Here is a 25,567-nt window from a genome sequence, read left to right as displayed (position 1 = left end):
AGTCTACTCGATTCTCGTTCCACTAAGCTGGCGGCTGCGGCACCGATAAAAAGAGATAAAGGCCCAATTTAAATTCAGTTTTGCATTTATTTATGTTATCATGTACTTGTAGATGTTTTTTGCTTTTGGTTTTAGATTGCCAGTTGCAATCCGCATTTGTTCAGTGTTCATGAAACGATTTCACATTTTAATAATTAAAAAAAAAAAAAAAATCAAAGCATTTACATTTACAGTAGAGAATAGGTGTGTGTGTGAGTGGGCTCTGCGGCTTCTCTTGATAAGAACAACAGACAGCTCTAAAATGTAGTCTAGATGATACTAGCACATGCTGCTCGCGAAGGAAAGGGATTGTTCCACAGGGATTCGACTTCATTAGTAGCGTGCACTTTCCGTTTCCGGTTCTTTGCTTAAAATACATGTTTAGCTGTCGGGTCATACGTTAATTACAGGACTACAATCAAATTGGGGAGGGGGGTTTCCCTGGTCGGGCTTCGGTTCGGTTCGGGGGAGTGTATAGTTTTGGACTCTGATTCCATTTCCATCTAAAGCTGTCCAGCAAGTCCAGCTGTCTTGCATGCCATGCCTCTTGCTCTTCTAAACTGGTAAATATTTTCATATAATTTCTAATGAAATTTACTTCATTTCTTAGTTGGTTTCTTTGAACTAGTGTGGATTAATTGCATATTTTGATTCTTTTAGCATTTGGTAGTATTTTGGGCGCAATGTTTCGTTTCGATTTGACAGACATTCGTGTTTTTGTAATTTACAATTAGACTGTATCTGAATCAGTATCTGTATCTGTATCTGTATGTTTAGTTACAGCGAGAATAATATAATAGATAAAAGGTCCGTTAAAACTACCATAATATAAATAATGTATTGTATGTATATTTATAAATATATTTTTATTTGTATATTAGACATATTATATTTATATTGCATGTAAATAAATATCATCTTTGGGTCTTTTGTGGTACATCGTCTTAAACAGATCAACTTAACTTAGTTCCGTTCCAAATCACAGCAGAAATCATACAAAAAAATTCTAAAACTATACGCGAGTAAGTGGGGGTTGGGGGTTGGGCATAAGGCATAAGGTATAGGGTGGAGGGTATAGGGTAAGAGCAAGGTAGTTAGGAACTTGCCGAATAAAGATAAATGTACAAATTAGCATACTCATAGATACATACACAGTTCGTAACTAAAATCAGTTTCCAAAGTGGTTGGGGGGAAAGGGAAAGTAAAGTAAAGTTCAGTGTTTAGTGTTCAGTATTCAGTGTTCAGTGTTCAGAGTGTCAACCAGCGATCTCTCAATCGATTATTCGATTATCAAGCAGCGCGGCAAGTGCTCCTTCAAATAGTCAAAGAGCTCGTGCGATGCCCCCGGACAGTTTGTGAGCTCCAGCTCCTGCAGATGCCGCAGCTGTATGAGGCTGGACAGCCCCGACGAGGTCAGCAGCGGACACCCGGCCAGCGACAGCACCTGGAGGTTGCGCATCGAGCAGAGGTGCTGCAGCCCGAAGTCCCGCACCTGGGAGCACCAGCGCAGGAAGAGCGCGGTGAGCGAGAGCATCGTGGACACGTATCCAACGCCAATATCCGTGATGTGCACGCATCTGATGGAGAAAGCAGTGAATATAGAACCTGTCGATTGCCTGTCGTTGCCTCTTTGGGGGACTCACCTATCCAGCGTCAGCTCCTCCAGCTGATTCAGATCACAGGCGATATACTCGAGCGAGGCGTCCGTAATGCGGGGACACCAGGACAGGTCAAGGGCGCGCAGCTTCTGCAGGTTCTCGGCAATCAGCTCGACTCCATCGTCTGTTAGCTTACTGCAGCCGGAGAGGCTCAGCACCGTCAGATGCGGCAACGAGTGCACTGCAAGAAGAGTCGAAAGAATCAAAGGATTAGTTTAACAACTGAGTGCTTCTGCATCTGCATCTGCAGCCCCAGTCCCAGCTGCAGCCCCAGCCCCAGCTCCAGCCCCAGCTCCAGCCCCAACGAGTATTCATTCTCCTCACGTAGCAAACGTTTCCTGCAGTCTGCAGTAACTTTTGAAATACTCTCCCTCCTCCTTTAAGAAAGCATGCCCCAAAGCAGGGGCACAAGGACAGCGGGTTGCCTGAACCTGCGCTGATACTGGATAAAACGGATAGCGAATGGCGAATAGCGACGCGGCACATGGCTAAAATTACCGTTCGTAAGCCGCTTAGACTTTCCCAATGGGTATGGGAATGGGAAATGGAGGGGCTGGAGAGGGCAGGGGAGGGGCATAGCAGTGCTTGGGCGGCTGCGGAAACAGAGATAAGAGGCGCTGAAGAAAAACCAACTCCAAAGGAGAAGAAGGGGGTCCCCGCTTCACTACCTCCCTCCCCCAAGGGTGAGAAGAAGTCGAAAAGTGCAAGGGTTGCATGGGTATGGGTACGGGTACGGGTCCGGCCGAGTAAGCCGCTTTGTGCGGCCGTACAGGCAACACCAACTGTGTGCGACCCACTTCGACTGCGGCCGGCAGATGCTCGGAGGGGGGAGAGGAGCACAGGAGGGCACGGGCACCCCTTGTTTGGCTTCTGACCAAAAAAACCGCAAGAGGCATAGAAAAAACGATTTGAATTACAAAATATGCACACACACACACACACGGATGCAGATAGCTCAGATACACAGATACTCAGATAGTGAATGGAAAACTAACGGACTAAATGGGAAAGCCTATGAAAAATTGATGAAACGAGTCCCGCTCTGTGCTCTGTTCTCTCTGCCTGGCTCTGGCTCTGGCTGCGGACTGGACTGGACTGGACTGAAGCGAAGCCTTTATGCTATTTACATAATAGATGCCTTGTGATGAGTGGATGGGAGTGGGAGCAATCTTTAAGTTTTGGCCAGAGCTGATGAGCGGATGAGCAGCCAATCAGGGGGATCCCTCTGAAAGGTAGACCCATCAGTTACGCTACCTTCTGGAATCCTTATCACTGATCGGCTCTGCAGTTTCTCCATTAATGGGACCTGCTCAAGCCTTACTTAAAACGGAGTTTTGAATCTATTGGCCAATACATATTCAAGCGCTATTGAGGAGGCGGAAAGGGAACCAAGATGGGAAGCCCCAACAGTGACAATAACCGTAACGCTGACGACGGGCAGCAGCAGGGTGTTGTGCCTCCTCAAGGAGGCTAACAGTAATTGTATCTATCAAGTGAGAGCTGCTGCTGCTGCAACTAATGGGGCAAGCCGGCTGTTTGGCAGAGAGGCACAAACCGCAAAAACATCCAATGACAAAGACAAAGGCGCCTCTATGCCACGGAACAACAGTTTGCGTATGAGTAAGTGCATGCATATGCAAATAGACATAGATACAGATACAGATACAGAGACATCTACGAGTGCTTTTATTGGAAACTGTGATTAGCAGGCCGCCGCGGCGGCGACAGAAGCCGACGCAGACCACATTAGATGGGAGGCGAAAGGCGAAAGGGATATGCCCAGAGAAACAGAGACAGCTAGACAGAGAGAGAGCGAGAGAGCGGGATCGGGCGGATAATGATCATCGATTGAATTACACTCTGAGCTAGATCTGTGCATCGGCCTCGATTTGCGCGTATTTATCGCGCTCGTGATCGCCACTGAAATTCATTTCGTTATCAGCGCTCCATCGGCGCGCAACGATCCCGTCCCGTAATTCCGCGATTCCGCGATTCCTCTCAGACCACGGACCGTGTGTCTGTGTGACTGTGTGACCGTGTGGTGGCATTCCCCTGGAACCTGGCACCTGGGACCTGGTCCCGTGCTGCAGTTTCATTTTGTGACCGACACTAACGGGTAATGGCTGGCCGCAGGACTACTCGTTTTTGCGATCACAATACTGAAATTGCAGCAACGAGCAGCGAAACTGTGGAATGTGTGTGCAAAACAGTGTGAAAAGTGATCTATTAGTGATTAAGGAAAACAGACTCAAGTGGAACTTTTTTTTTGCTTTTTTTTTTAAATTTTAGTTGCAATGCTTTAGTTGGAACTCTTAAATCAAGTATTTAAGAGTGAAGAGTAGGTAAACACAGGATTCAAGCGGACACCTTTGGTGGCACTCGATCGGTGCAAAACGGGTGCAACGGACGAAGGTGAGAGAGCATTCCCTGGAGCGGAGACTGATTAGTTAATCAGTGACTCGAGACTCACTCGCGAATGACCTTGGTGCTGGGATTGATACTCGTACTCTGTGGAAGTGTTACTACAGGAACGAACATTGAAAGTATTTACAAACGGGCAAAATGTCACAGCAAATGGAATTTCCATTTGGCGATTTCATATGTAATCTGGAACGAACATTCTCTGTCAGTCGGATTCCATCTGTTTGGTCATTATTCCCCTCATGCTTCAAGTCGCTAAATAAATTGGGTGTGTTTTCCCGGAACACTCCAGCAAATGAGGGACCTGGGAGGTGGTGGCTGCTTGATATGTATTGTAAATGGAAATTTTCGCAGTGTCAAAATAGTGGCCCAAAACATGAAACGAACTTATGGCCCCTCCATCCATCCATCCTATATACACGCACCCATGTCAACACATGGGGGGCGGGCGGGGGTTTGAGGATACATAAACATGTCAGATACTTTGTGTGTCTACGAGATACATTTACATTTCCCATAACAACTAGCGACATTTTTGCTAGGTGGCTCGTTTTGTATTCTGTTTTTGTGTCTGTCCCAAGGACCCACTTTTCCCCATTACACACACAGTTTTCATTCCCCTGTCGGGAAATGTTGGGAATTAGTTTCCTCCTGGCCGTCTTCTACTAATAGCCCGCGTTGCCTCAGTTATTATTTATATTTGTAGTGGAAATCCATTCACTACGAAATATATGTACGAACGGTATCAATGTCGGTCCCTCTGTCCCAGAATTCTGTACGCAAGTGTCGGTAAGTCCTGGACAAATCCGATGTTAATTGGCAGTCCTAGGGCTTCCACTGGCACTGCCACTGCCACGTCCACTCTCCTCCAGCGATTTGTATTGATTTTGCTGTGATATTAACATGCGGAATGTTTTGCTCACATAATGTTCGGCATTTCTTTACGGCTTTCTTTACGACTTGATGGCTGCTGATGGGGGTTGGGGGTTATTAGAGCGAAAGGCATTTGCTCAAAGTATATTCTATGCAATAAACATTCAATCAATAATCAGAAATCATTACTTTCAGGGTTCTCCGTGTTCTGCCAAAAACCAACAACTTACACCTTTCTTCAAGCGATTTAAAGTGGAAGCATGCTTATTAGAGGAGGATGCCTTCTTAAAGTTTCATTTCATTTCAGGAGAGGCCGCATGGGGAGCCATTACTCAAATTACGTGGAAGAGCGCCAGGGTGGGGCGGGAAGGCGGGCGGAGATTCCCGTGAAAAACATTCCGCAGTTAATTAGGTAAAGCGGCCACAGCTTCCTGGGAAAACCCTGGAAGTGAAATGCTCTTTGGATGATTGGAAAGCCATTGAGCGGCCACAGCATACTGGGAGCACATTGGAATAGACTGGAATGCTCCTTGGAGGACCCAAAGGTTGGTATTTTCAGAGCTCCGCAGCTTCAACTGCCGACACTAAACTAAAGACTGATTAAAGACAAAGTGATGGAACAAATCTGACTCAAGCACAGGGCACCCACTGCTTTTGGGTCTTAAGTGGCCTGTCAATTAACGGCAAAGTTTGGGGGCCAAAGCAGCGAATGCGTTAATGGGCCAGAAGCAATACGGCCAAGTAGCCTCATTAGGCGCCCTTCAGAGGAGCGGATGGCAGTTTAACTACCGCACAATCAGATTGGATTACGCAACGAAAGATTAGCTCCAGTTCGGGGCAGGGATAGTAGTCTACGAATAGTTTTCCCTTTAAAATGAGGCACTTGATAGGGGAATCCAATCGAGAGCAGCCGAATGCGTTATACACTCATCGAAAAATGCTAAATGTTCTTGATTTTGGATCCACAGGATAGGCCTGCCCATTGTGCACCCAGCTTTTCAGAATACGACACTCGTGTTCATTTGGAAATTAGTGTTTGCTTCACCAATTTTTATGCCACTAAATTATGCAAAAGACAGCAAACAAATTTGCCAAAAGCCATCGATAGAGACAGCGAGTGTGTGTGATCAAACAAAGAGACACAGATTCAGAGACAATTACATTTTCCCACTCTTTTGGCACCCTGACAGCAGCTGTCAGTGCCGGCGAACAATTTCAATCAGAATTTGTTAGACTGTTGCTCTCCTCTCGACGGCGCTGGCTGTCAAATCGGTAATTGTGATGACTGCATTCTGGATAGTTCCTAGATCTTTTCCAAACATACTCGTATGTACATATATTCTGGCAGAGTCGTTTCCTCTGCGATTCACATTCTCGTGGGAGGCAAAACAAGCCTTTCTCGGAGCACAGGCCGACCTCCAACCGAGTTGGTTTTCAAGGTGTCACAGCAGGCTGTCTCGGTTGGTCTCAATACCCCCTAATACTGTGACTACGACCAGGGATTTTCTATGGCCTTATGCAAAACTCTTTTTTTTAGATCACTTATGAAAAACAGCGAAACAGCGACTACAACTCTGGTTTTTTTGTTCTAACCTCAAAAAGCAACATGGTCGAAACATCGTGGACTTTTCAAATTCAAAATGGCGGATCTAATAAGGCCGGATACTCCCCGGCCTTGCTACATCTACATTTACATCTACATCTTCTCCCTTGAAATAGATCTTTTGAAGAGAAAAGAGCTCGGTAAATCTCGAAACAAGAAAACTGACTTCAAATTCGTAATCAGCGACCCCAAAAGCCCAAAAAACCCAAAAAACCCAAAAAACCCAAAAAACCCTAAAATACATAGAAATATCGAACATGAAGAATATTACTGTCACGATTATTCTGGCTGTCTGGCAGCTCGGCCATTCTCTACGATACTTGTGAAAAGTATCGAGTCCATCTACTCAGCGTCGTGCATCAGCATAAATTTATTACTAGCCCCGAAAAAAAGAAGTCAAAAAACGAAAATTTTCGCGATGCCGTTGAAACTAAAAGAAGCGTTTGATTTATTATTTGCAAAAGTAGCGGAAGGGAGTTTGGATACTCCGATGATTTCCAACGATATGGAAGAGATTAACCAGAAAATATATAAAGCCTTCCACGATATAAACTCCATTTTCCAAGGACAGTTTCGTATTTTAGGAGCAGGTGAGTTTTACATTCTTTACGATCCCAGACGCATATTCGTAATGCACGTTTGTCTACTGTCCCAAAGATATTCATCACTCTGATCAAAAACAACTGCTGGTCCTTGCAATGCCGTTCAAGATTACTCCGAATAATGTAGTTCAGGACGAAGAAATTGTGTCTAGAGATTTGAAGACTGATGTACGTCATCCAGGTGTACGAAGCGGCTATGTTATTCCCGGCTTGATAGCATTCCACTTTGATGTGGACTTGAAAAGAGCTCTGGCCAGTATTGGTCAGGTGATTTGTGCGAGTGGCAAGAAGTACACCCTTATCGGCGGTATGTCGGGTAAAAATACCGATGGAGGTCAAATGTTTGAAATTACGAACTCGGGCGTAAAGGATCCACACCCCCTCTACAAATTTCGTCTGATTTATAGTTTTCCAAATGATCCAACCCACTATTTTGACAATGGGTGTAAGTTTTGGCAACTGAACCAGAACGCTCAAGAGAAGGTACAGACTGAAACACGTAAGGCGGGGAAATTGCTGTTTCATTTAAGTGGAAGCATACGCAAAGTCTACGACGCTTTATTGGCAGTCATGAGTAAAAAATCACATTGTGATGCTATCGAATTGACCCTTGAGGTGAGTGTGCATAGTCCCTAGATGCAGTTAACTCTTTTGCATACACAATTTAAATGTTTTCAGGGTCTGAAACACATAATTACTTTCTCTGACAATTGCGGACACTTGTCCTTCGTGTACAACAAGCTAATGGATCTCAAGCAGTCGGACAGCGTGGACTTTGCAGAGCTACTGGCCTTGTGTGGCCTTAACTAAACGTACGAGATACTCATGAAGAATGGGTCACGCATATGTGAAGGTTCTCTACTACCTTTTGAGCTTTCAGTATCTTTTCATATTCTGCATTATAACAATAAAACAACCATTACATATGCATTACATGGCTTCGCGTCGAACAATCTTCTGGATAGTCAAATATAATCTTCACTCGTACGACACATGGCACATCGCAACCATCGTATACAAAATATACGTTTTATCTGGCACTTAGAGCAGGACTTTCCATCCACATTCCATCTTCTGACTGGACATCCATCACAGGACAGCCCTGCCTGGCCCTGCACGTGGGCGCCTGGCGGATGCTGGTGTCCCTATGGCCACAGAGCTACTGCGTGGGAACATCATCGGATACTTAATTGACGTTAAGCTCCTCGGTTGATGCGAGGCAGTGTGTTCCTGCCGTCTCCTTGGCTGTCATCAAATGCAATTTCATTCGCCCACTCGAAGAGAAGTCAGCGACCACGCAACGCAACACTTTATGCATCTCGAAGCCCCTTCAATCGCATTGGCCTTGGGCCTGAGCATGTGTCTATGGCCGATTCTCCGTGGCCTGTGCACTTCACTGGAAGTTGAACAGGTGCCAGGATCTAATCAGGGAGAAAGTGCTCCGATCCGGGTGCACACTCGCCGCTCTTCAAATACTCTTGTGGTCCGTCCGGCCTTGCCTCTGCCTCTGCCTCTGCTTCTGCCTGCGTGGCCATTTCATCCAAGTTCAGGTTCAGGGTCACTGCTGCTGTCTCTGTCGCTGTCGCTGTCGCTGCCGTGCGCAAAAACAGCGACCAGCTGACGGCTGATTGACAAGTTGGCCAAATGGGAAGTCGTCGCAGGGGACAGTGCGTGCCATGCCGGGGGCATCGGATGGCATCGCCCCCCGAAGAGCTTTTATAAAAATAAAAATTAAGTTAATTAACAATTTCCCAACGAAAAGCGTGCGACAGCCGAATAGCAGAGCCCCACCAACCGACACCAGACGAGAGTCCGAGCAGCACCTTGAAAAATGTAAATGTAATTTAATGAACACGACACCCGAGGGGCGTTCCTCCTCCCCCTGTGAGGGATTGGAGGAATGGGGCGGAATGGGGATGCGGCAATGGCAGCTGCAGCTGCAGACAGCCAGGGAGATGTATCAATTGCTTGGCGCTCGGACGGACAGGCGCAGAGCTGACGGTGGTGCCGCCCCGACCGAAGAAGATGAATTTGGTGTCTCGGCGTGCAGGAATGTCCCCCTCGAAGCAGCAGGCTCCCATAGATACATACGACACAGGCTCAACATAATTTGCACTAGGCTGGTCAAGACCTGCAGCTCGATTTATATGATACTTGTACATACGTGCACCTAATGTTGAGCGAAAAGGTTGCGATGCGGCACTCGCACGGTGGGCCGTGCCCCTTCAGGGTATATTCCCACGGTTCTCTAACCCTTTCGGATGGAATGCATCCCACCGTGTATTGGCTAGCATTTTGTTTGGCAACAGTGGCAAGGTGGGAAGGTGGGTAGGTAAGGGGTGGCAAAGCTTTTTGGCCGGCAGTCCCGGTGCACTTTGCGGGTTAAATTGATGGACATGTCGCCGTCGACGACAAATGCAATTGTTCAGACGCGAAACGAACCACAGCCGGCAATCAGCGGTCAAGATGGCCCCTGCTGTTGCACGATTCTGTGCGGTAGAAAGTTTGGGACAGTGGGAGAGTGGGGGCTGAGGCTCTGCCCCGCTGCTGGTGTGAGGCTCTGCTAAATGGGATCCGGCATTTCGGTTGACACTACTAATTAATGGGAGATTAACTTGTTCATTGTTTCGACCCGCGTCTACCCGCTCCACCCGTGCCCGCACACGTGCGGATTCATAAATCACGCATACGCCCAGTTGAACGACCTCGAAGCGCTGCCAATTAGCTTGGACGGGGCGCGACGAGACAGCCATTCAATGTGTCAGTCAGCCGCTCTTACATTTCCGTTTCCGGCTGGGGCTCGGCCCGGATTGCGTGCCAAATGATGTGTTGAAGTCAAAGCTGAACGTGAAGCCAAAGCCAAAGCCATTGGCAAGGCAATAAAAGAGTCCACTGGTCCCGAATGGCCGACTGGCCGACTGGCACTGGGCCAGCGCTAACGACCTGAGCCGCCTCCCAGGGGCAGAGTCAGCGGTCGAGCCGCTCTGCGAACTTGAAACTTGCCCCAATTCAATTAGATGACAAATGCAATTAGCCAAACGGCTTCTCGATGTTCTGATAAGCCCGGACTCCGTGCCTCTGCCACTGCTGGGGGGAAACGGTTGCGAGTTGTTTTTATTAAAAGTTTTTCCATAGCCGGGAACGGAGAGCTCGACTCCTCCCGGGGCCGGATTGCACAACTTCTGACAATGGCTTAAACTGTGGCGCCTGAGCGTCTCAGCCGAGTCGAAGGCAACCGGAAAGAGGGTCCGTATGTTGAGCAAATCCGTGATGGATTACAGCCAGAATAACAAAGAAAAGAGTGTTCTCCTTATTGTTCTTGTTGCGAGAGCTTTATCCGATTTATTTGCCACTTTTCAATGTACATTTCCTCTCTCCGACATGTCGCATATGTACTTGATTGTCGTTCTGTGTTGATTCTTTGTTGAATTTCGTATTTTATTTTGATTTTTCGTCGAGTTCCACAAACAATTCATGACTGCCGCCCAATTTACACAAAATGCCAGCATTTAATGTGGCGCCTATTTGCTTAGGGCCCCTCAGACACGCCGGGCCGCACCGCCGCACCGCCGCCCGGACGGCGTTACCCTGGACAAACACACCACAGACCGGCCGAGACAGGAGCCAATCCCCGTTGCACGGGATGTGCGGATGAGTAATATGCTGTTTGTGGGGCGTTGTTGGGCTCTCCTTGCTCCTTCATCCATCACGCAAATATTGTCGGTAAACAAGATGCAAAAGGAGGCTTTAGTGTGTGTTTAAACATGTTTTAAGCACTTTACCAAGACCACTTTGGAGTTTGCTCAGGGAATGCCCCGACATTTTCTATTACGTTTCCATTACTAAGATAAACTCTTTGATCTTTTGAGCGAATAGTTCTATAAAGCTGTAGTCGCTGTTTAATCAGGTTTTCGCATACTGACAATCGAATCTCTGTCCAGGTGAACACAAAAAAAGAACTGCATGGGCAACCAGCAGTATTTTCGCCCAAGGCTCAAGGGGATTCAGATACCTCTGAACCGAGTCCCATTCCCAGCTTAAGCCGCAACTCCAGATTCAGTTCCTGTCCTGCCCTGCACTTGAACCAGAACGAGAACGAGTTTGTTCATTGAGCTGCGATAATTCGATTTCGGTGCGAAGGGCGACTTCTGAGGCAGTGGGGAACCGCATCCTGTGCGCTTGCAGCAATCTGCAGCTTAATTTGCGGCCCAATAGCATGTGGGAGTGGCATGGAGGCGTTGTTATGGTTCTTGCTGATTGCCACAGCCAGGGGGATTGGGGGGAGTCTGGCACAGGTAGCAAAAGAGAATGACGTGCCACGAAATTGATGGCAAAATGCTGCCACAGACGTTGCTGCTGCACAGACCGAGCCGAGCCAAGCCGAGTCGAGCTGAGTCGAGTAGAGTCGAGTCGAGCCGGTCGCCAGGGACTCAAGTGGGCGTTTGAGCCCGTTGAGCCATAGCCGTCGCCATGGCAAAGGTCAAAGTAACGTACCCGTGCAGAGGCGTGTTCCTCTCCCTGGAAAGCGAAATAAATGGCAGGTTTATGCCTGCCAACGTCGTATATTGCATATTAAATGGGGTTTCCGCTGCCCCATAAGTATGCTCTAAAGCTCTCTGCTGCTCCGCTGCTCTGCTGCTCCGCTGCTCTGTTCCAGCCAACAAATACGTCAATTAAAGTGGTTGACGACCAGGTTAATGCTGGAAAACGAATGAAATGAGTTTAGTTTGTTAGGTATTCCTCACTAAATGTTCCGTCATTTCTGCTGTCATTCCAGCGATCTTTATAGTGGAACGAATCCTTAATTGGGGCTGGCCTCACCTTCTCGGCACAGATGCTAGTGGTGGGGTCCAAGATACAATAATACGAGGCTCAGGCCAAGTTGCAACTGAAAAGGGTACAGTTAGGGAGCTGTCAGGGACGTCAAAGGACGTAGAAGCCCTTGTAGAGCCGTTTACTTTGTTGCCCGTTGCCCAGGAAGCAGAGCATCACAAAAAGTGTCCCACAAAAAAGTTTCAATTAGTTGAGTGCAATGTTTGGAGATGATGTGACGAGGGCACAAAGGACACGTTTCGGAAGCAGGCCAAACCCGCAAGGAATAGGTCTTTCTACAAGCATTTCATTACAAGTTTGTTCATACGCCCGTACGAGTATATTTTTTTGTTTGTAGGTCCATCTACAGCTCATGCTCCAGCAGACACACTCCTGGCGGGTATCCTAGGCAGTTTTTCTGGACCACAGACAGCACTGCCACCAGAAGTGCCATTAGCGCCGCTGCCGTGTGAGTCGTCATCGGCAACATTTTGCAAATTGAACATTCAGTTGGGCGGGACGACCCCCAGCGGAGGGATTTAGCCATGGATGGAGCGGACCGTGGAGCCCGTAAGGTAATGCCATTTGACATCGCTTAACAATTCCGACCGTGAAGCGTAAACCAGTGGAATTTTCAAAGTTTTCCCCCCACACGAAGGGGGGGCGGGGGGAGTCCTGGATCGCCGCCACTTACCGATATTCACGATGCCATGGTTGGTCAGCTCCCAGCACGACTGCAGGCGTAGTATGCTCAGACTGTGACTTTGTTTCGGCGAGAAGTAGCCGAGGGCCGCATCCGTGACGTGGTAGGCCTGTGTGTGTGTGTGGGGAAGGAGATTGGGTTAGTGGGCGGGGCGTTTGGGGGGCTTGGGGTGTTTGTCCGGTGGGTACAAGTCGGATCAGCACTTGCCTGCAGCGAGAACTCGTACAGCGAGGGCAGCAGCTGGGCCACCGCCCCCACGGCCTCGTCCGCGATGTTGATGCAGTCCGCCAGCGACAGGGACACGATGCGGGGCGTCAGGCACGCCCACAGTCCAGCCTCGGTGACTTCATTGCATCCAGCCAGCTCCAGTTCAAACAAGCTCTGCGAAGCGAATAGTGGAAAATTGATTAGTTCCGAGTAAAATCAAAAAGTAAGGGCTCTCCCCCCAAGAATTTAAGGCAACCTTCGAAGGATTTTCAAATAAAATTGTATCAGGCTCCCTTTAAATATTCTCATACATTAATTTCTCCTTCTCGCCTCCATGGACAAACCATTTCCCCTCCCTTGCACTTGGCCCTGAGAGTGAGAGCGAAAGTTACCAGCCGAGAGAGAGAGAGAGCAATCAAGGCAATGAATCAACTGAGAGAGCAAGAGATCATGACTGCACTACAGGGCACAAGAGAGCGTGTGCGTGTGGAGCAAAGCTTTTGAATGAAGAGCAGATCGAGAGATAAGGCTTTTAAGCTTCGCCTGCACAAAGCTTCTTTCTTCAATTCAGGCGCAGATGACAAGAATAACGGACAACCAGGTAACGGAGTCACAGCCCGCAGAAGCGTAGTACAGCCAAAAGAAAAGCCAAAATACACAGAAAACAATTGTGCGATTCGTCAAACATAGATATGATGATCAGCCATGAAAATCAGTTCTTGAATAGCAAAGCCGGAAGAAGAATATAATATGCATACCTCAAGCGATTGGTTACACACACAGATCTTATATAACATCTGTAATAAAAGCGAACTACAGCCGAGTTTTCCGTTTAATCCGCCAGGAAGTCATCGCATCATGCAGCCCCTAGATCTAATCGTATTTGTGATTTTGGCCGTCCTCGGCTCTGTGTCAGCTGCACCGAAACGACCCAGTGAGTTTTCCAACAGTTGATTCTCGATTCTCTCTGCGAATTTCCCCCTAAATTCAAGGTGAACATTGCAAAGAAGTTGTACAAACCCACGGACCCCGTAAGTACTATTTGGTTAATTTGCAGTCCATTGCCCCTGCCCAAGTCCTTTCAAACCAAACCTTTCCAGAGTGTGGCGTTCAGATCAAGGCGGCCAAGTGCAAGAACCTCTTCGTGGAGGCCAAGCACGCCCGTAAGTGAACTCCGATTGCATTCTGTATCTGTATCTGCAAGTTATTTGATATTTTTCAGCATGCTACTATGAATTTTTAGACAGCTTTAAATTTCCAAAGTGAATTTTGATTGGCTCCGGTAGTATCCATACGTATATCGAATGGATAAGCACAATAAAGCATAATAGAATCGAATCGTCAGAGTCTGGGTGAATGGTTTTCGGGTGCCATTTGCCATTTGCCATATTAGTCCTCGGAAATGTGTGCTATTCGGTTGTCAAGCGAAAATATTTTTATGAGCTGCTGTCGTGATGATTTCTGAAATACTTTTGGACATTTGATGGCATTCACACACACTTCGTGTTGACACTTGGCCAGCGGAAAATAAAGGCCAATCACAGGCACAAGAATTTAGAATTCATATACATACACCCGTACCTATAGGTATTCACATATGTTTGCACACTCGCACTCGTATGGGTGCCTCAGGTAAATGTTTCGGGCAGACAGTAAATTCCCCAAGAGATGGGGGCATATTTGAAATTCAATGGAGCCACTGAACCACAAGGTATTTATAAAACAGCAAACAACAACAGCCACAGAAGCATTATTATTTCTAGAATGTGGAAATAAAACATTTTATTGATCAATATATGAAATGTTTATATATTTACTTAAGCTGTTATTTTTGGAAAATTCTGACAAGGTCGAATCGTTGAAAAGAGCGTATTGGCACCAGCGGAACTAGGAATTATGAAATCCACAATCCGATATTAAGGAGAGCCCTCCTTCTGCCACTGAAGCTCTCAAGGACTGCTTATAGATCAGCACAGTGATAGTTTTCCAGGAAAGACACTGCAGTGTACAGAGGATATGCAAAGAAACCGCAGAGTAGTCCAGATACAGATTGAGTAATTAAGCAATTACAATTCTGAGAGCATTTCATTCATTCGAACTGCCAATTTCAGCAGGAATTCCACTTGCCATTCGATATATCATGTGGTTCACCGCACACCCAGACCCACACCGACAACAATCACAAAACACACACAAAATGGCAATTAGCAATCATCCCTTGGCTTTTTTGGGGCAAAACAAATCGAGTGGGGGGATGGCGGGGCACGGGCAACGGGCTACGGGCTGCGGGGGCGGGGATTCGGATTCGGATTAAATTGCAGTGGTCCAAAGTTGTGCCGTGGAACTGCTAAAAGTTTGTGCTGGCTTTAAATCGCATCTGAAAGCAGCGTGCAACGCGATCAACTTTGACCTTTGCCGGAGTGAAACATGGCCCCGATTCGAGGGCCAGACATTGTGTCGGGACCAGGTCCAGGCCCACGTCCAGGCCATGATTGTTGTCTGCTCTTGAGGCTGGCGCCCTGATTCCCGGCGGAAACAAAGCCAGCAAAAGCGATAAACAACCAACGCAGCGCAGCCGGAAGCACGATATAGAAACCACGGGCACGGGTACGGGCACGGGCACAGGAAATCACATGAGCAGAAAAACGCATTACCCAACCCCTAGCAAATCCTACGCCGGAGTCTGAAACTGAAAACAACAATCGGTAGAAATTCGATAAGGCGGCAAGGTGCGATTTAGATGCAATACCAATACCATAATACAATACATAATGAACAATCAATCAGTCGTGGACTCAGGGGCACAGAGGGTACGCATGCCGGGTCCTGCTCCTCCGATAGTTCTTCTTTTATGTGTGCCAGTAAATGATTTGCCTAATTAAGGCTTTTTTGCATTAATTATAAGCAAAAGTCCCAGCACACAGCACCCAGCAACCAGCTCCCAGCTCATTAACGATTCAAATGGTCTAATTACGGTTATGTTTTACTGGATATGTGTGTACGGAATGGCAGTAATTGGATTCCGTACTAGTCGCATTGTTAACTCCGGCAATAGTCAGCAGTCAGCAGTCGAGCCACCGACTAGCAAGCCATAATAATATCGTTGCCAACTTTGCCACAAGTTCATTATGAATGTTGTACGTAAACGCTGTACGGTTTTGCCGTTTGTTGTACGGATTTTCGTCTGTACGCTCTGTGTGTTTGGCATTCCCATTCCCATTCCCATTCCTATTCGGTTTTTATGGAAAATTATGAAAGTTTTCCTTACGATGTGGCCAAGGGGAAACTTTTTGCTGCCCCAAAAATCGATACCAAAAGTCAGCAGCCACGCAAATGTAATGCTAATACGAATACGAATACGAATAGAACGTTCGTTCCGACATGTGTACACAAGTTTAAGTAGATGACGTTACTCGATATCTCGGGGGGTATCTCTGGGTAGTTTCTGAGCATCTCATGATGATCGGCCATTGTGTGTAGCTTTCGCTTTTCATTCTTTTGAATATCGCGAGAGCCGAAATCAGCGAGAATTCCCCGCTTTAAGGGAAACACACACAATTTTTTCTTTAAAAAGGGTTTTTGCATACACGCGATATTTGCATGCAAGAACAAACAATCTGTACATGCAGAAAAAGTAATGCTAATGAATTGTTCACAGTGTTTGCATGTGGTTTTTTCAGTTGTACACAAATATAAATACGAATTTCCAATGAAAAGGCAGTGGGGCAGGGGCAGAGGGCTTTCCAGAATCTCCCTCGACCCTTGGACGGGCGAAAAACTATCGTCCTCGCACTCGTAATCGCTGGGATTTATTTATACGCAGGTAATTCAGGCTTCCCTTTCAAGCCCAGGTTCTCGAGTGGGTTTTATGGGTCAACGGGGCTGGGTTCAACGCGCTCCTGGCACTTCAACGTTGGCCACTTTGGAGGATACACGTCCGCGGCAATGCGGAAATGGTGGGCATAGCCCGTACACCCGTACACCCGTATCCGTACTCCCAGCGCATTGGCCATTCCGCTAAATATGTAATGGGAATGTACTATGTAGAATTCGTCGCATTTCCGTCGCATTCGCTAGCATTCGTTTCGCATTGCATGTCCGGAGGGAAAGGACATGCACTTGGGAGGCACTCCGTCGATTCCCCAAGGTCAAACTGCCGCGCACACACCACTCCACTCCACTCCGGTTCCCTCTCCGGTTGATCCTCTTTCCACCATCATCATCGGCGCTCCAGTCGTCCTTTGGGCCCCCCGCTTGTATGTGGGGGCGTTGTTGACGCATCCAGTGACAGCAATTTGCAATCAAACCATTTGTGGGCGGCCACCAGTACCCAGAACTAGGCCCATAAACATGACATGCATTCACATTGGATTAATTCTGACATCAGCAGTCCCTCCGAGTGACAGTGGGGGGGCCACACACTCGCACTCGCACTCGTACTCTCAGCGGAGAGGAGTCCAACCCATTGAGTGTGTGATGGACTGTGGCACTGCCAGTGCTCCACCATTATCCAGTTTCCGGCTTGCCTCCTTCCTGCCGGGCCCCTGGTGGTTTAGGCCCTCAGATTGCCTTGAATTGGTCCATGAAACGAATGTATTTGCTTCGCTTCCACCACAGCTGAGCACCAATTAAGGACGAACCGCACTTGTTAGTCCTGCCAATCCGATTTAGGTTGGGTCTGCCCAGCCATATGCCCTTCGGGCAAAGTAGAGGCTTTGTCATATCATAAATGAAGTTATTGTTTATTGGGGACTCTGCTTTATTCAATTGGGAGGAGGAGGAGGAGGACAACGTAGCTCCACTGGCTAAATGAAAACGTACAGGATTACCTCATCGGGGTCTGAGGGCAGAGAGTTCTCGACAAAAGGCTGACAGGTGGAAATTAGAGACCAGCTTCCGGCGTTTCAGCTCCCTTAATACCCTTGCAAATCGATCGTTCGGATGGTAGCCGCTGGTGCCCCCTCCTAAACTCCTCCGCTCTCCCCGGAGCTGCCTATTTATTCACTGTCACTTGTCACTCTCTCAGTTTCCTGCTCTTTGTGTGACGTGACAGGCAGAGCTTTTTGCTGCCATTCTCTGCGATTCTTGGGTTTTCCTGTCACTTTTCTCTCTCTCTTCGGGTCTGCCTATTTCTCATCTCTCTGCAACGTTTTTTCCATCTTTTTATCCCTCTTTGCCAAAAAAAAACATACCCTCTTCCAGGGTATGGCACCAAAAGTTGTGTCTTCTTCAACAAGAGAACATTTTGATTGTATTTAACAAAAATACAATAATGAAAATGCCCCAGATACATTCCATTCGGCACACGCACCGCTCACCTCATGAAAGATTCATTCAAATTATGAATTCAATTCGAGGGAACTTTCGCTCCCGAATGAACAAATTAGCGGAGCAAAATATTTTGCTAAATTAAATGAGATTTACGAGGGTTCTTTGATGTGATTGCATCTGAAATTGATCGCATCAATTCATTATGCGACAAGTGCCGAAAACTGTGACTGTGCCTCTGCTTCTGCCTCTGCCTCTGCCTGTGGCACCCCCCACCCTTCCCGGCGATGAGGATGACACACTTTTCAGCTCTGACACGTTTCATTATTTCTGTGTGGCGCGCGGCACGGCACAAGTTCTCGTTCCCGAAATAAAATGAAAATAGTTTCGCTTGACCAGCGCCGAGATGGTGCGGGTTTATTTCGGATCTCATCCGACACGGGACTGACCACTGTCAACTTTTCCCCGTCCTCCTCCGTCCGCCTCCGTCGACCGAGACTTTAGGCCAAATGAAAGACGTTCGCTTGGGAGGCTGCAGCTGCTCTCTGGGAGGTCCTTTGGGCGGTCCCCTACTCGGGCGAATGCCGGAAAGAAGACGGTCCCCAGAAACTTTGTCCCCAACTTTTCAAAGCAAATATTTTGGGAACTCTGTGCTGCTTTGCCGCAGAGATAGTGCGCCGTAAAGTGGAGAGCCAACAGCTGAGGGAGGCTGAAGAAAGTATCATATTTCTGTCGGACAATAGCCCAGGAAAAAAAGACTCACCTGCAAATGATCGAGCAAGGTTTCCAGGCCGCGATCGCTGATCGAGGAGCAGCGCAGGCTGAGCGAGTGGACGTGCTTGGAGGCGAGCGGGAAGGAGTGCACCACGTCCAGGGCATCCTCATCGGAGGCGCCCACCAGGCCGAGAGCATGGAAGCCGCGACGGATGAGCGAGTTGTAGAGCTTGCCGCGGTCGCAGCCGGGCATCTGGCGGAGCTCGCGGCACTGCAGGGTCGGCAGCAGGCCGGACCAGTAGCGGGGGCTGCGGTACAGTATGTCCCGCCACTTGATGCAGACCTGGGCGAGGACGCGCCGCTCGTACGGCGAAAAGTACTGGAAAAAGCGATTCAGGAAGCGGTCGTCGAGCAGCAGGGCGTCGATGCTGTGGATGAGAGGCGGGTGCGGGTGCTTGTGGAGGATCAGCGTGGACTGGGTGGCGGCGACGGCGACCAACTGGGAAGCCTGCACCGGGCCCGAGCCCGAGCCCGGGACACCCGGTACGACCACATTGCCGTACGGATGGTGCAGGTGGGGATTGGGCAGCTGCTTGCGCAGCTGCAGCGGCGTCCCTCCTCCGGCGGCCGCCTTCTGGGCCGCCACCATGCCCATGGTGCTGAATGTGGGCGAGCCGGAGCCCGCGCCAGCGCCGACACCGACACCGACGCCCGGAATCTGGATGTTCATCTGCTTGGCGATCGACTTGACCGTCGGTGCTGGTGGGGCTCCGAGTGGCAATCCCGATGGTGGCGGGACCGGTCCCGATCCCCCTGGGGACATGGCCAAGTGGTGATTCGAGTTGATCAGCGTGGAGCCGGCCATCTGTGCCTGCAGCTGATGGTGCTGCTGTTGCTGCTGCTGTTGCTGTTGCTGCTGTTGCATGAGGAGGGCCGCGGTCGAGGTCGGGTTGAGCGTTGCCGGCACGCTACTGGCCGGCGGTGGCACCAGCGGCTGCGGCTGTGGTGCGACGGTGCCGGGACTCTGGCTGCCCCGCGATGGCTTGTCGGGGGTGGGCGGGGCATTGGCATTACTCGCGGCAGTGGCGGCTGCTGCTGCCGCAGAGGAGGTGTTGCTGCCGCTGCCGCTGCTGGAATTGGAATTGGAGTTGGCGTTGGCGTTGGCATTGGAGTTGCCACCGCCACAAAGGGCGTTCGTGACGCGCTCCATCACCGAGGTCTTGCCGCTGGACGCGGTCGTGCTGGACGTGGAATTGGAGGAGGCGCCGTCGCCACTGGCACTGCCGCTGCCGCTGCCGCTGCTGTGGTGGTGCTTTGATCGGAGTCCCAGACCGTTGATGCGTTTCGATAGTTCGGCAGAGGCCCGCTCGACCACGCCCTGGGCCGAGATCGATGACATTGTGCTCTGGAAGAGATTCACTTTGCCTTCCCTGCTGCTCCCTCTCCGTGCCTCTAGCTCCTCTGGCTCCTCTCGCTCCTCACGCTCCTCTCGCTCCACTCGCTCCTCCGTTCTACTGTTTCTCTCTTTCTGTCTCGTACTCTTGATTTTCTGCCTTCTCTCTTACATCACGTATACGACGTGCATGCTGGAACAAGTCCTCCGCGTGACCTCGTTGACCCTCTTTCACCTGCAATTACGAGGTCCACCTGAAAAGAAAAGAGTTGAAACGAGAGCTTAAAAAGGGTTTCCTTGTCGTTGTACACATCTTCCCTGAGCTGGCGATTAAAAGCCATATGCTTCAGCTTTCTTTTCCCTTCAACTGAGGGATTAAAAGGGGACCCAAAATGGCTGCTAACCGATTCACCTGACCAGGCCCACAGCTACACGAGTTGGCTTTGGCTTTCCCTCAAAAACAGAGCAGATTTATGGCACACTTTCGTGGGTTTAGCGTGCAACCAATAACCTCCGACCTCGACTGCCCCCCTATTGACGATTGCGATTGTGTTGTGGCTGCAAAAAGTTCTACGATAAAGCGTACAATGTTTCCAACTGCAGCCCCGAACTAAGCCAAGGTAATGTGCCCCATGCCCCATGCCTCATGCCCTATGCCTCATGCCTTATGGTTTGCGATTTCGCAACGGAAGTTGTAAATCCTTCAAACATGAGGCTCCTGGTGGACGGAGTGTGCAGGAGTCGAGACTTTTAAGGACTTACAGCGGGAACTTTGAGCTTTGGGAATTTTTAAATCGTAATCTTTGACGCCTGCTTGGGCCCAACTTTCAACGAAATCTATTCGAAAACTTTAAACTCCAGCATCGGGTGTCTATCTACCAGAAGGTCGTCCGTACTCAACTACGGATCTGCCCTCAAACTGCGGCTATTATGCCTATTTCTGTCAGCAGAACTTAATTGCCATAAGCGACAAGGATGCCGATTCAGGCTCGTCCTCGCTCAGTTCCGTGGACCGGTGCAGGACGGGACTCAAGGTGGGCCTTGACAAAGCGCTTATCGTTGGTTCGCTTCGCTGCATCATCTTGGAGCAAGTGGAGCGGCTTTCCGCTGGGACATGGCCACAGACAAAGGGCAGTAATCTGTCCGCCCCGTGGGCGTGCCAGCAGCGACATTGGCTGGGCTTTGTCTGTCGTTTCCGCCGGGTTTTCCCGGGTCCGAGTGCACCCTATGCTCGGGGACTGCTTCTCGCCGGACCCATCCGACGGCCTGCTTTGCGTGGCGCCAAGAGCATACATCATTCGGCCTGGGGCGGACTCGTCTGCAACTCGTACTTATCCCTTCCGTTGACGAGGCCTTTTATTGTCGAGATTTGATTGTGCGACAAATGCAAATACTCGTACAAATTGTGTGCCACGACAGCCAAAAGTTGGCATTATCCAAGCAACGCGGAGCTTCTGCTTTCTTCTCCCCTCCCCTCCCCTCCGTTGGCTACAAGTTACACAATCCTCCTCCTCCCCCTTGACATTGCCAAATCAAAGAAGCTCCCTTCACAGACAGAAGCAGTGGAGGAGCCAATCTCAACGGTTGAGTGTGAATCGTCTGGGTAATTTTACCAAATTACAACTCACTTTGGGTGATAATTGAATAGATTTGGTAGCGCTTATTACGTTAGGCATCCATTGACCAAGGATTTCTTTCTAATTTTATCCGATTATTGCTCCAGAATCACGGTGCGCATTGCTGTTTGACCCCAGACTTGCACCGGGGCTGGCTCTGGGTGGCCCTAGAGGGCAAGAACAAAATGCATTCCGTGTACATGACCAGGCATATTGTGTGTGTTTTTCAAGCAAACTTTGGAGCCTGCAACAACCTCTTGGCGCTTCCCTTAAAATGTTTAATTACAAACTAAGCAAGTAATTTAATTAAGCCTCCGGAAAGTGCTTCTACTGCCAGACTTCTATTGCAACGTGCACCATGACGTTGGAGCAAACTTTTCCGCTCTATCTCTCTCTGCAGGGTTTTCCGCGGCGCAGCAGGCAAAATTGGGCTTCCACTGTGAGGCGCTTTTCCAGCAGCAGCAGCTTGAGCTCTGTGTCTATTTTCGTAACTGTGTTTCAGCTTGGATTGTGAGCCACCCTCCCAGCCCACGCCCACGCCCCACGCCCCACTCCCTCTGCCACTCGACAACGGTAACTACCACACGCTTTAAATCGCTGCTCTCTGTCAGGGCCTGCTGCTCCACATTCCACTCTATTCTCATTCCCACTCCCCTTCCCATTCCCTGGCAACGCAGCCCGGGAGTCCGTGCCCGTGCGTGCTGCCAGGGGTAGCATTATCGATTTTCGTCCCCGTTGTTTCAAGCCCATTTGGGCTCTGATCCGAGCAGCGAACACTCGCCCAAAACAAAGGAAAAATGCTCGCAGCAGTAACACATCCCCCCTCACTGCCCCTCACTGCCCCCTCCCGGATGAAACACGTCGATATTTTCGCCTGCTCCCAGCTGTGGGCCTGCCGTTTTGGCCAGGGCTTTCTTTCCCCCAAGTTCAGTGTTGACTGCCTCCACACTTTCGCCAGCTGGAGTGCGAATCAGAGTGGGAGTCCGAACGAGACGAACAAAACACATGAACTGCAAAAAACTCTGGACACACTCGAACACTCGAACAGTAAACACCTTGGGCTATCTACGGACGGGGCAATCCAATGTCCCAGGGCTACTACTGCGACTAGCGGTGCCAATTCTTTGTTCAACAGCATCAAATGTAAAGATGGGACAACCCAAGGCTACTTTCGAACTCATGGAATGGTATATTCTATAGATATAAACTATGGCTCCGAGGATTGGTTATACCCTAAGCAGGACGTGTAAAACTTTAAAAGGTATTGAAAAGGAACATACTAAGATCGAGTAGCATCGTTAAATATGTATTTGTCCAAAGGGGAGACATGGCAGAGACACATTTATTTGTGTTGAAGATACCCTAGAACAGGGGGCAGGCACAGGCAGCCACAGACTGAGGATGAGAACCTTCTAAAAACTGATTTCCTGATCGACAGCCAAAGATTCCGACGAGAAGGAGAGCTTATGGTGGAGGGGGGGACCCGGTTGTCCTGAAGTACAATCTTTCGCCCTTCTTACTCTGTTGCAAGGTAATCCGCCATTCCAATTACGGTTCCCATTCAAGTCGCAGTCGGTGGCCCATAAGCCATTCTGTACGTCAGTCAGTGCTCGGATCTGGGTCAAACTATGCAACTTTGACCTGATTTGTAGAGTCGTCCGTGTAGTCGTAGTACATACGATGTATCACATTATATACCCCACACAAGGCATGTGCATTCCTTTCCATGTAACATATATTGTACATGGCTGCTCAAGGGTTATGCAAAGAACTAAACGATTTACCAATGCGCCCCACCATACGTAGGCTCGCATGGGGAGGACGCGCCAGGATGTCTAAGACCATTATTATTATGTATGCACGAGGATGTATGTATGTACTAGATATACGCAATATTTAGATGTCGCTGGTCCGTGGAATGACATCACAGACGAGCGGGCACGGGCGCGGGCGCGGGCGGCAGTCCGCTGCGGGTGGATGAGGGTGGTTGGTGGCGACCGGCTCTCCCTGGACAGGGGTGGGACCGACACCCAAGCGAAGATTTGGTGGATGGATGTGGATGGTGAAAATGAAGGAAAGCGAAAAACAAATCACGTGCGACGGCCCAAAAAAATGCGTTTGCAGAAGCACTTTTATGAAACTTTAATCTAAATTGATGTGCTTTCCCCGAGATGGGGGGCGGGCTGGTAGGACGAAACGAACCTTCTCTTTGTCTCCTTCTTTATGTAATTTTTGAACTCTCTTCACTTTTCCCGTCCTCGCACGAAAAAAAATCAATTTGTCGCCGCGTTTCTCGCTTCCTCTTGGCGCTTGCTGTTTTGCTTTCGAATCCGCTTCGTACTCGCTTTCCGTATTCCGTATTCCGTAGTTGCACTCCGCGACGACCGATGGATGGCAACAAACAACGCACGGAAAACCGAATTTCCACCGAGGGAAAGCCCACGAACGGCAGAGCAAAACCAGAGAGACACGAAGCGCAAAAAAAAACAAAAACAGTTGGCACGCTCTTTCTTGTTGGTCCGTAAAAGTCGGTGCTGTGGGCGCCGTGGGATTAAAAAAAAATACCCGATTGGGTTTGCACTCTCTCTGTTTTTTATTCAGCGCTGCAACAGATTTTGGTAAAAAAAATATTTATTTTTTGTTTATAAATTCAACACTCGGACGCTTTTGTTGTTGTTCCGGCCACTCGCAGTTCTTATTTAAATTGCTAACGGAAAAAGACTCTCTAGTTGGGGCTTGACGCTGATTTTTGTATGGAAACGCAATCATCATCGAACCGAATGCTCAAACATGTCCGCGTTCATGAGTTTATTTATCGATCAAATATACCGTCTGACCCTCAGAAATGTACCGAAATATACCGCAAATATACGCGCTAAATAGAAATTCATTTAAAGTGAATCAGTGACGAGGATATGAATGCTAATTTAATAGATTGATGACACTGATAATAATATACCACTATATACCAATATACCGTAAATCTATCATTAACTCAATTTCGAGGTCAAAATACACACAGAAAGTTGTGCACGTGCTTAAATGGAGGGGGATTAAGTGGGCTTAGCTCGATTTTCCTTAGGTATATATTTTGGTATATTTCTGATTTTCAGACCGTATACTTTATCACGAAGTCCGAGGTCACACTGATACTTTTCATAGTATTTTCAGGTATATTCCAGTATATTTTAAGACGCTTTATGGACGTGAGTCCACCCACTTGTCCAAAGCAGAGATCGTTTGACGTTGAAAATTCAAATTTTTCACAAATCTCGGGAAAAAATGCATGTCAAAAAGTGGATAACGGAGATTTTTCACACTGGTGCTTCCATGGTGCTTATATGAAAAAACGGACAACATTTTTTGAAACGTACTTCAGGTACTTTAACCAACTCTTCAGGTGTCGCTTTTGGTAATTACATACAAATGTAGTCAATATGTAGGAAATGTGTAGTTAACGTGTAGTTCTCATGTAAGGACATTAATTTAGTGGAAATTGTTGTTGACCGTTTTTGCTTAAACCTTATTTTATGCAATAAAGATGAAAACAAATTTAAGTTTAACCAGTCTTGTAGGAATACAATTTTGATTTCAGGGCTGAGCTAGCTAGCAATATTCGACCGAATATCAAAAACGAGGAATATGATGCAGCTTGAAT

At 48.5% G+C, this 25,567-nt stretch overlaps 2 protein-coding genes across 7 annotated transcripts; one reads left to right on the top strand and one right to left on the bottom strand.

The window, feature by feature from the left end:
* Positions 1-67: 67 nt before the first annotated feature.
* On the bottom strand, positions 68-24,747 carry LOC26532051 (F-box/LRR-repeat protein 16). 2 transcript variants are annotated; one of them, XM_002135068.3, is made up of 6 exons: positions 24,112-24,740; positions 18,950-20,547; positions 12,919-13,092; positions 12,703-12,820; positions 1,683-1,878; positions 68-1,616 (listed from the first exon to the last, which is right to left on the bottom strand). In XM_002135068.3, the coding sequence occupies exons 2-6, from the start codon at positions 20,297-20,299 to the stop codon at positions 1,319-1,321; spliced, it is 2,136 nt and encodes a 711-aa protein (XP_002135104.3). In that variant the 5' UTR covers positions 20,300-20,547; positions 24,112-24,740; the 3' UTR covers positions 68-1,318. The 2 variants fall into 2 exon arrangements, with proteins under 2 accessions (XP_002135104.3, XP_015043289.2); XM_015187803.2 differs by lacking the exons at positions 68-1,616; positions 1,683-1,878 and adding an exon at positions 10,352-11,896 and having other exon boundaries at positions 24,112-24,747.
* Positions 3,858-8,129, top strand: LOC26533549 (uncharacterized). Of its 5 annotated transcripts, XM_015187807.2 has the most exons (5): positions 3,858-4,109; positions 5,187-5,536; positions 6,529-7,184; positions 7,252-7,811; positions 7,875-8,129. In XM_015187807.2, the coding sequence occupies exons 3-5, from the start codon at positions 6,632-6,634 to the stop codon at positions 8,004-8,006; spliced, it is 1,245 nt and encodes a 414-aa protein (XP_015043293.2). In that variant the 5' UTR covers positions 3,858-4,109; positions 5,187-5,536; positions 6,529-6,631; the 3' UTR covers positions 8,007-8,129. The 5 variants fall into 5 exon arrangements, with proteins under 5 accessions (XP_015043293.2, XP_033240554.1, XP_033240555.1 ...); XM_033384663.1 differs by lacking the exon at positions 3,858-4,109 and having other exon boundaries at positions 4,979-5,536; positions 7,059-7,184; XM_033384664.1 differs by lacking the exon at positions 3,858-4,109 and having other exon boundaries at positions 4,980-5,536; positions 7,062-7,184.
* Positions 24,748-25,567: the final 820 nt, after the last annotated feature.

The sequence above is a fragment of the Drosophila pseudoobscura genome, chromosome X, assembly GCF_009870125.1.
Source record: "Drosophila pseudoobscura strain MV-25-SWS-2005 chromosome X, UCI_Dpse_MV25, whole genome shotgun sequence".
NCBI lineage: Eukaryota > Metazoa > Arthropoda > Insecta > Diptera > Drosophilidae > Drosophila > Drosophila pseudoobscura.
The sequence above is the reverse complement of the archived record's forward strand: the minus strand, read 5'-3'. Positions and strand labels throughout refer to the sequence as shown.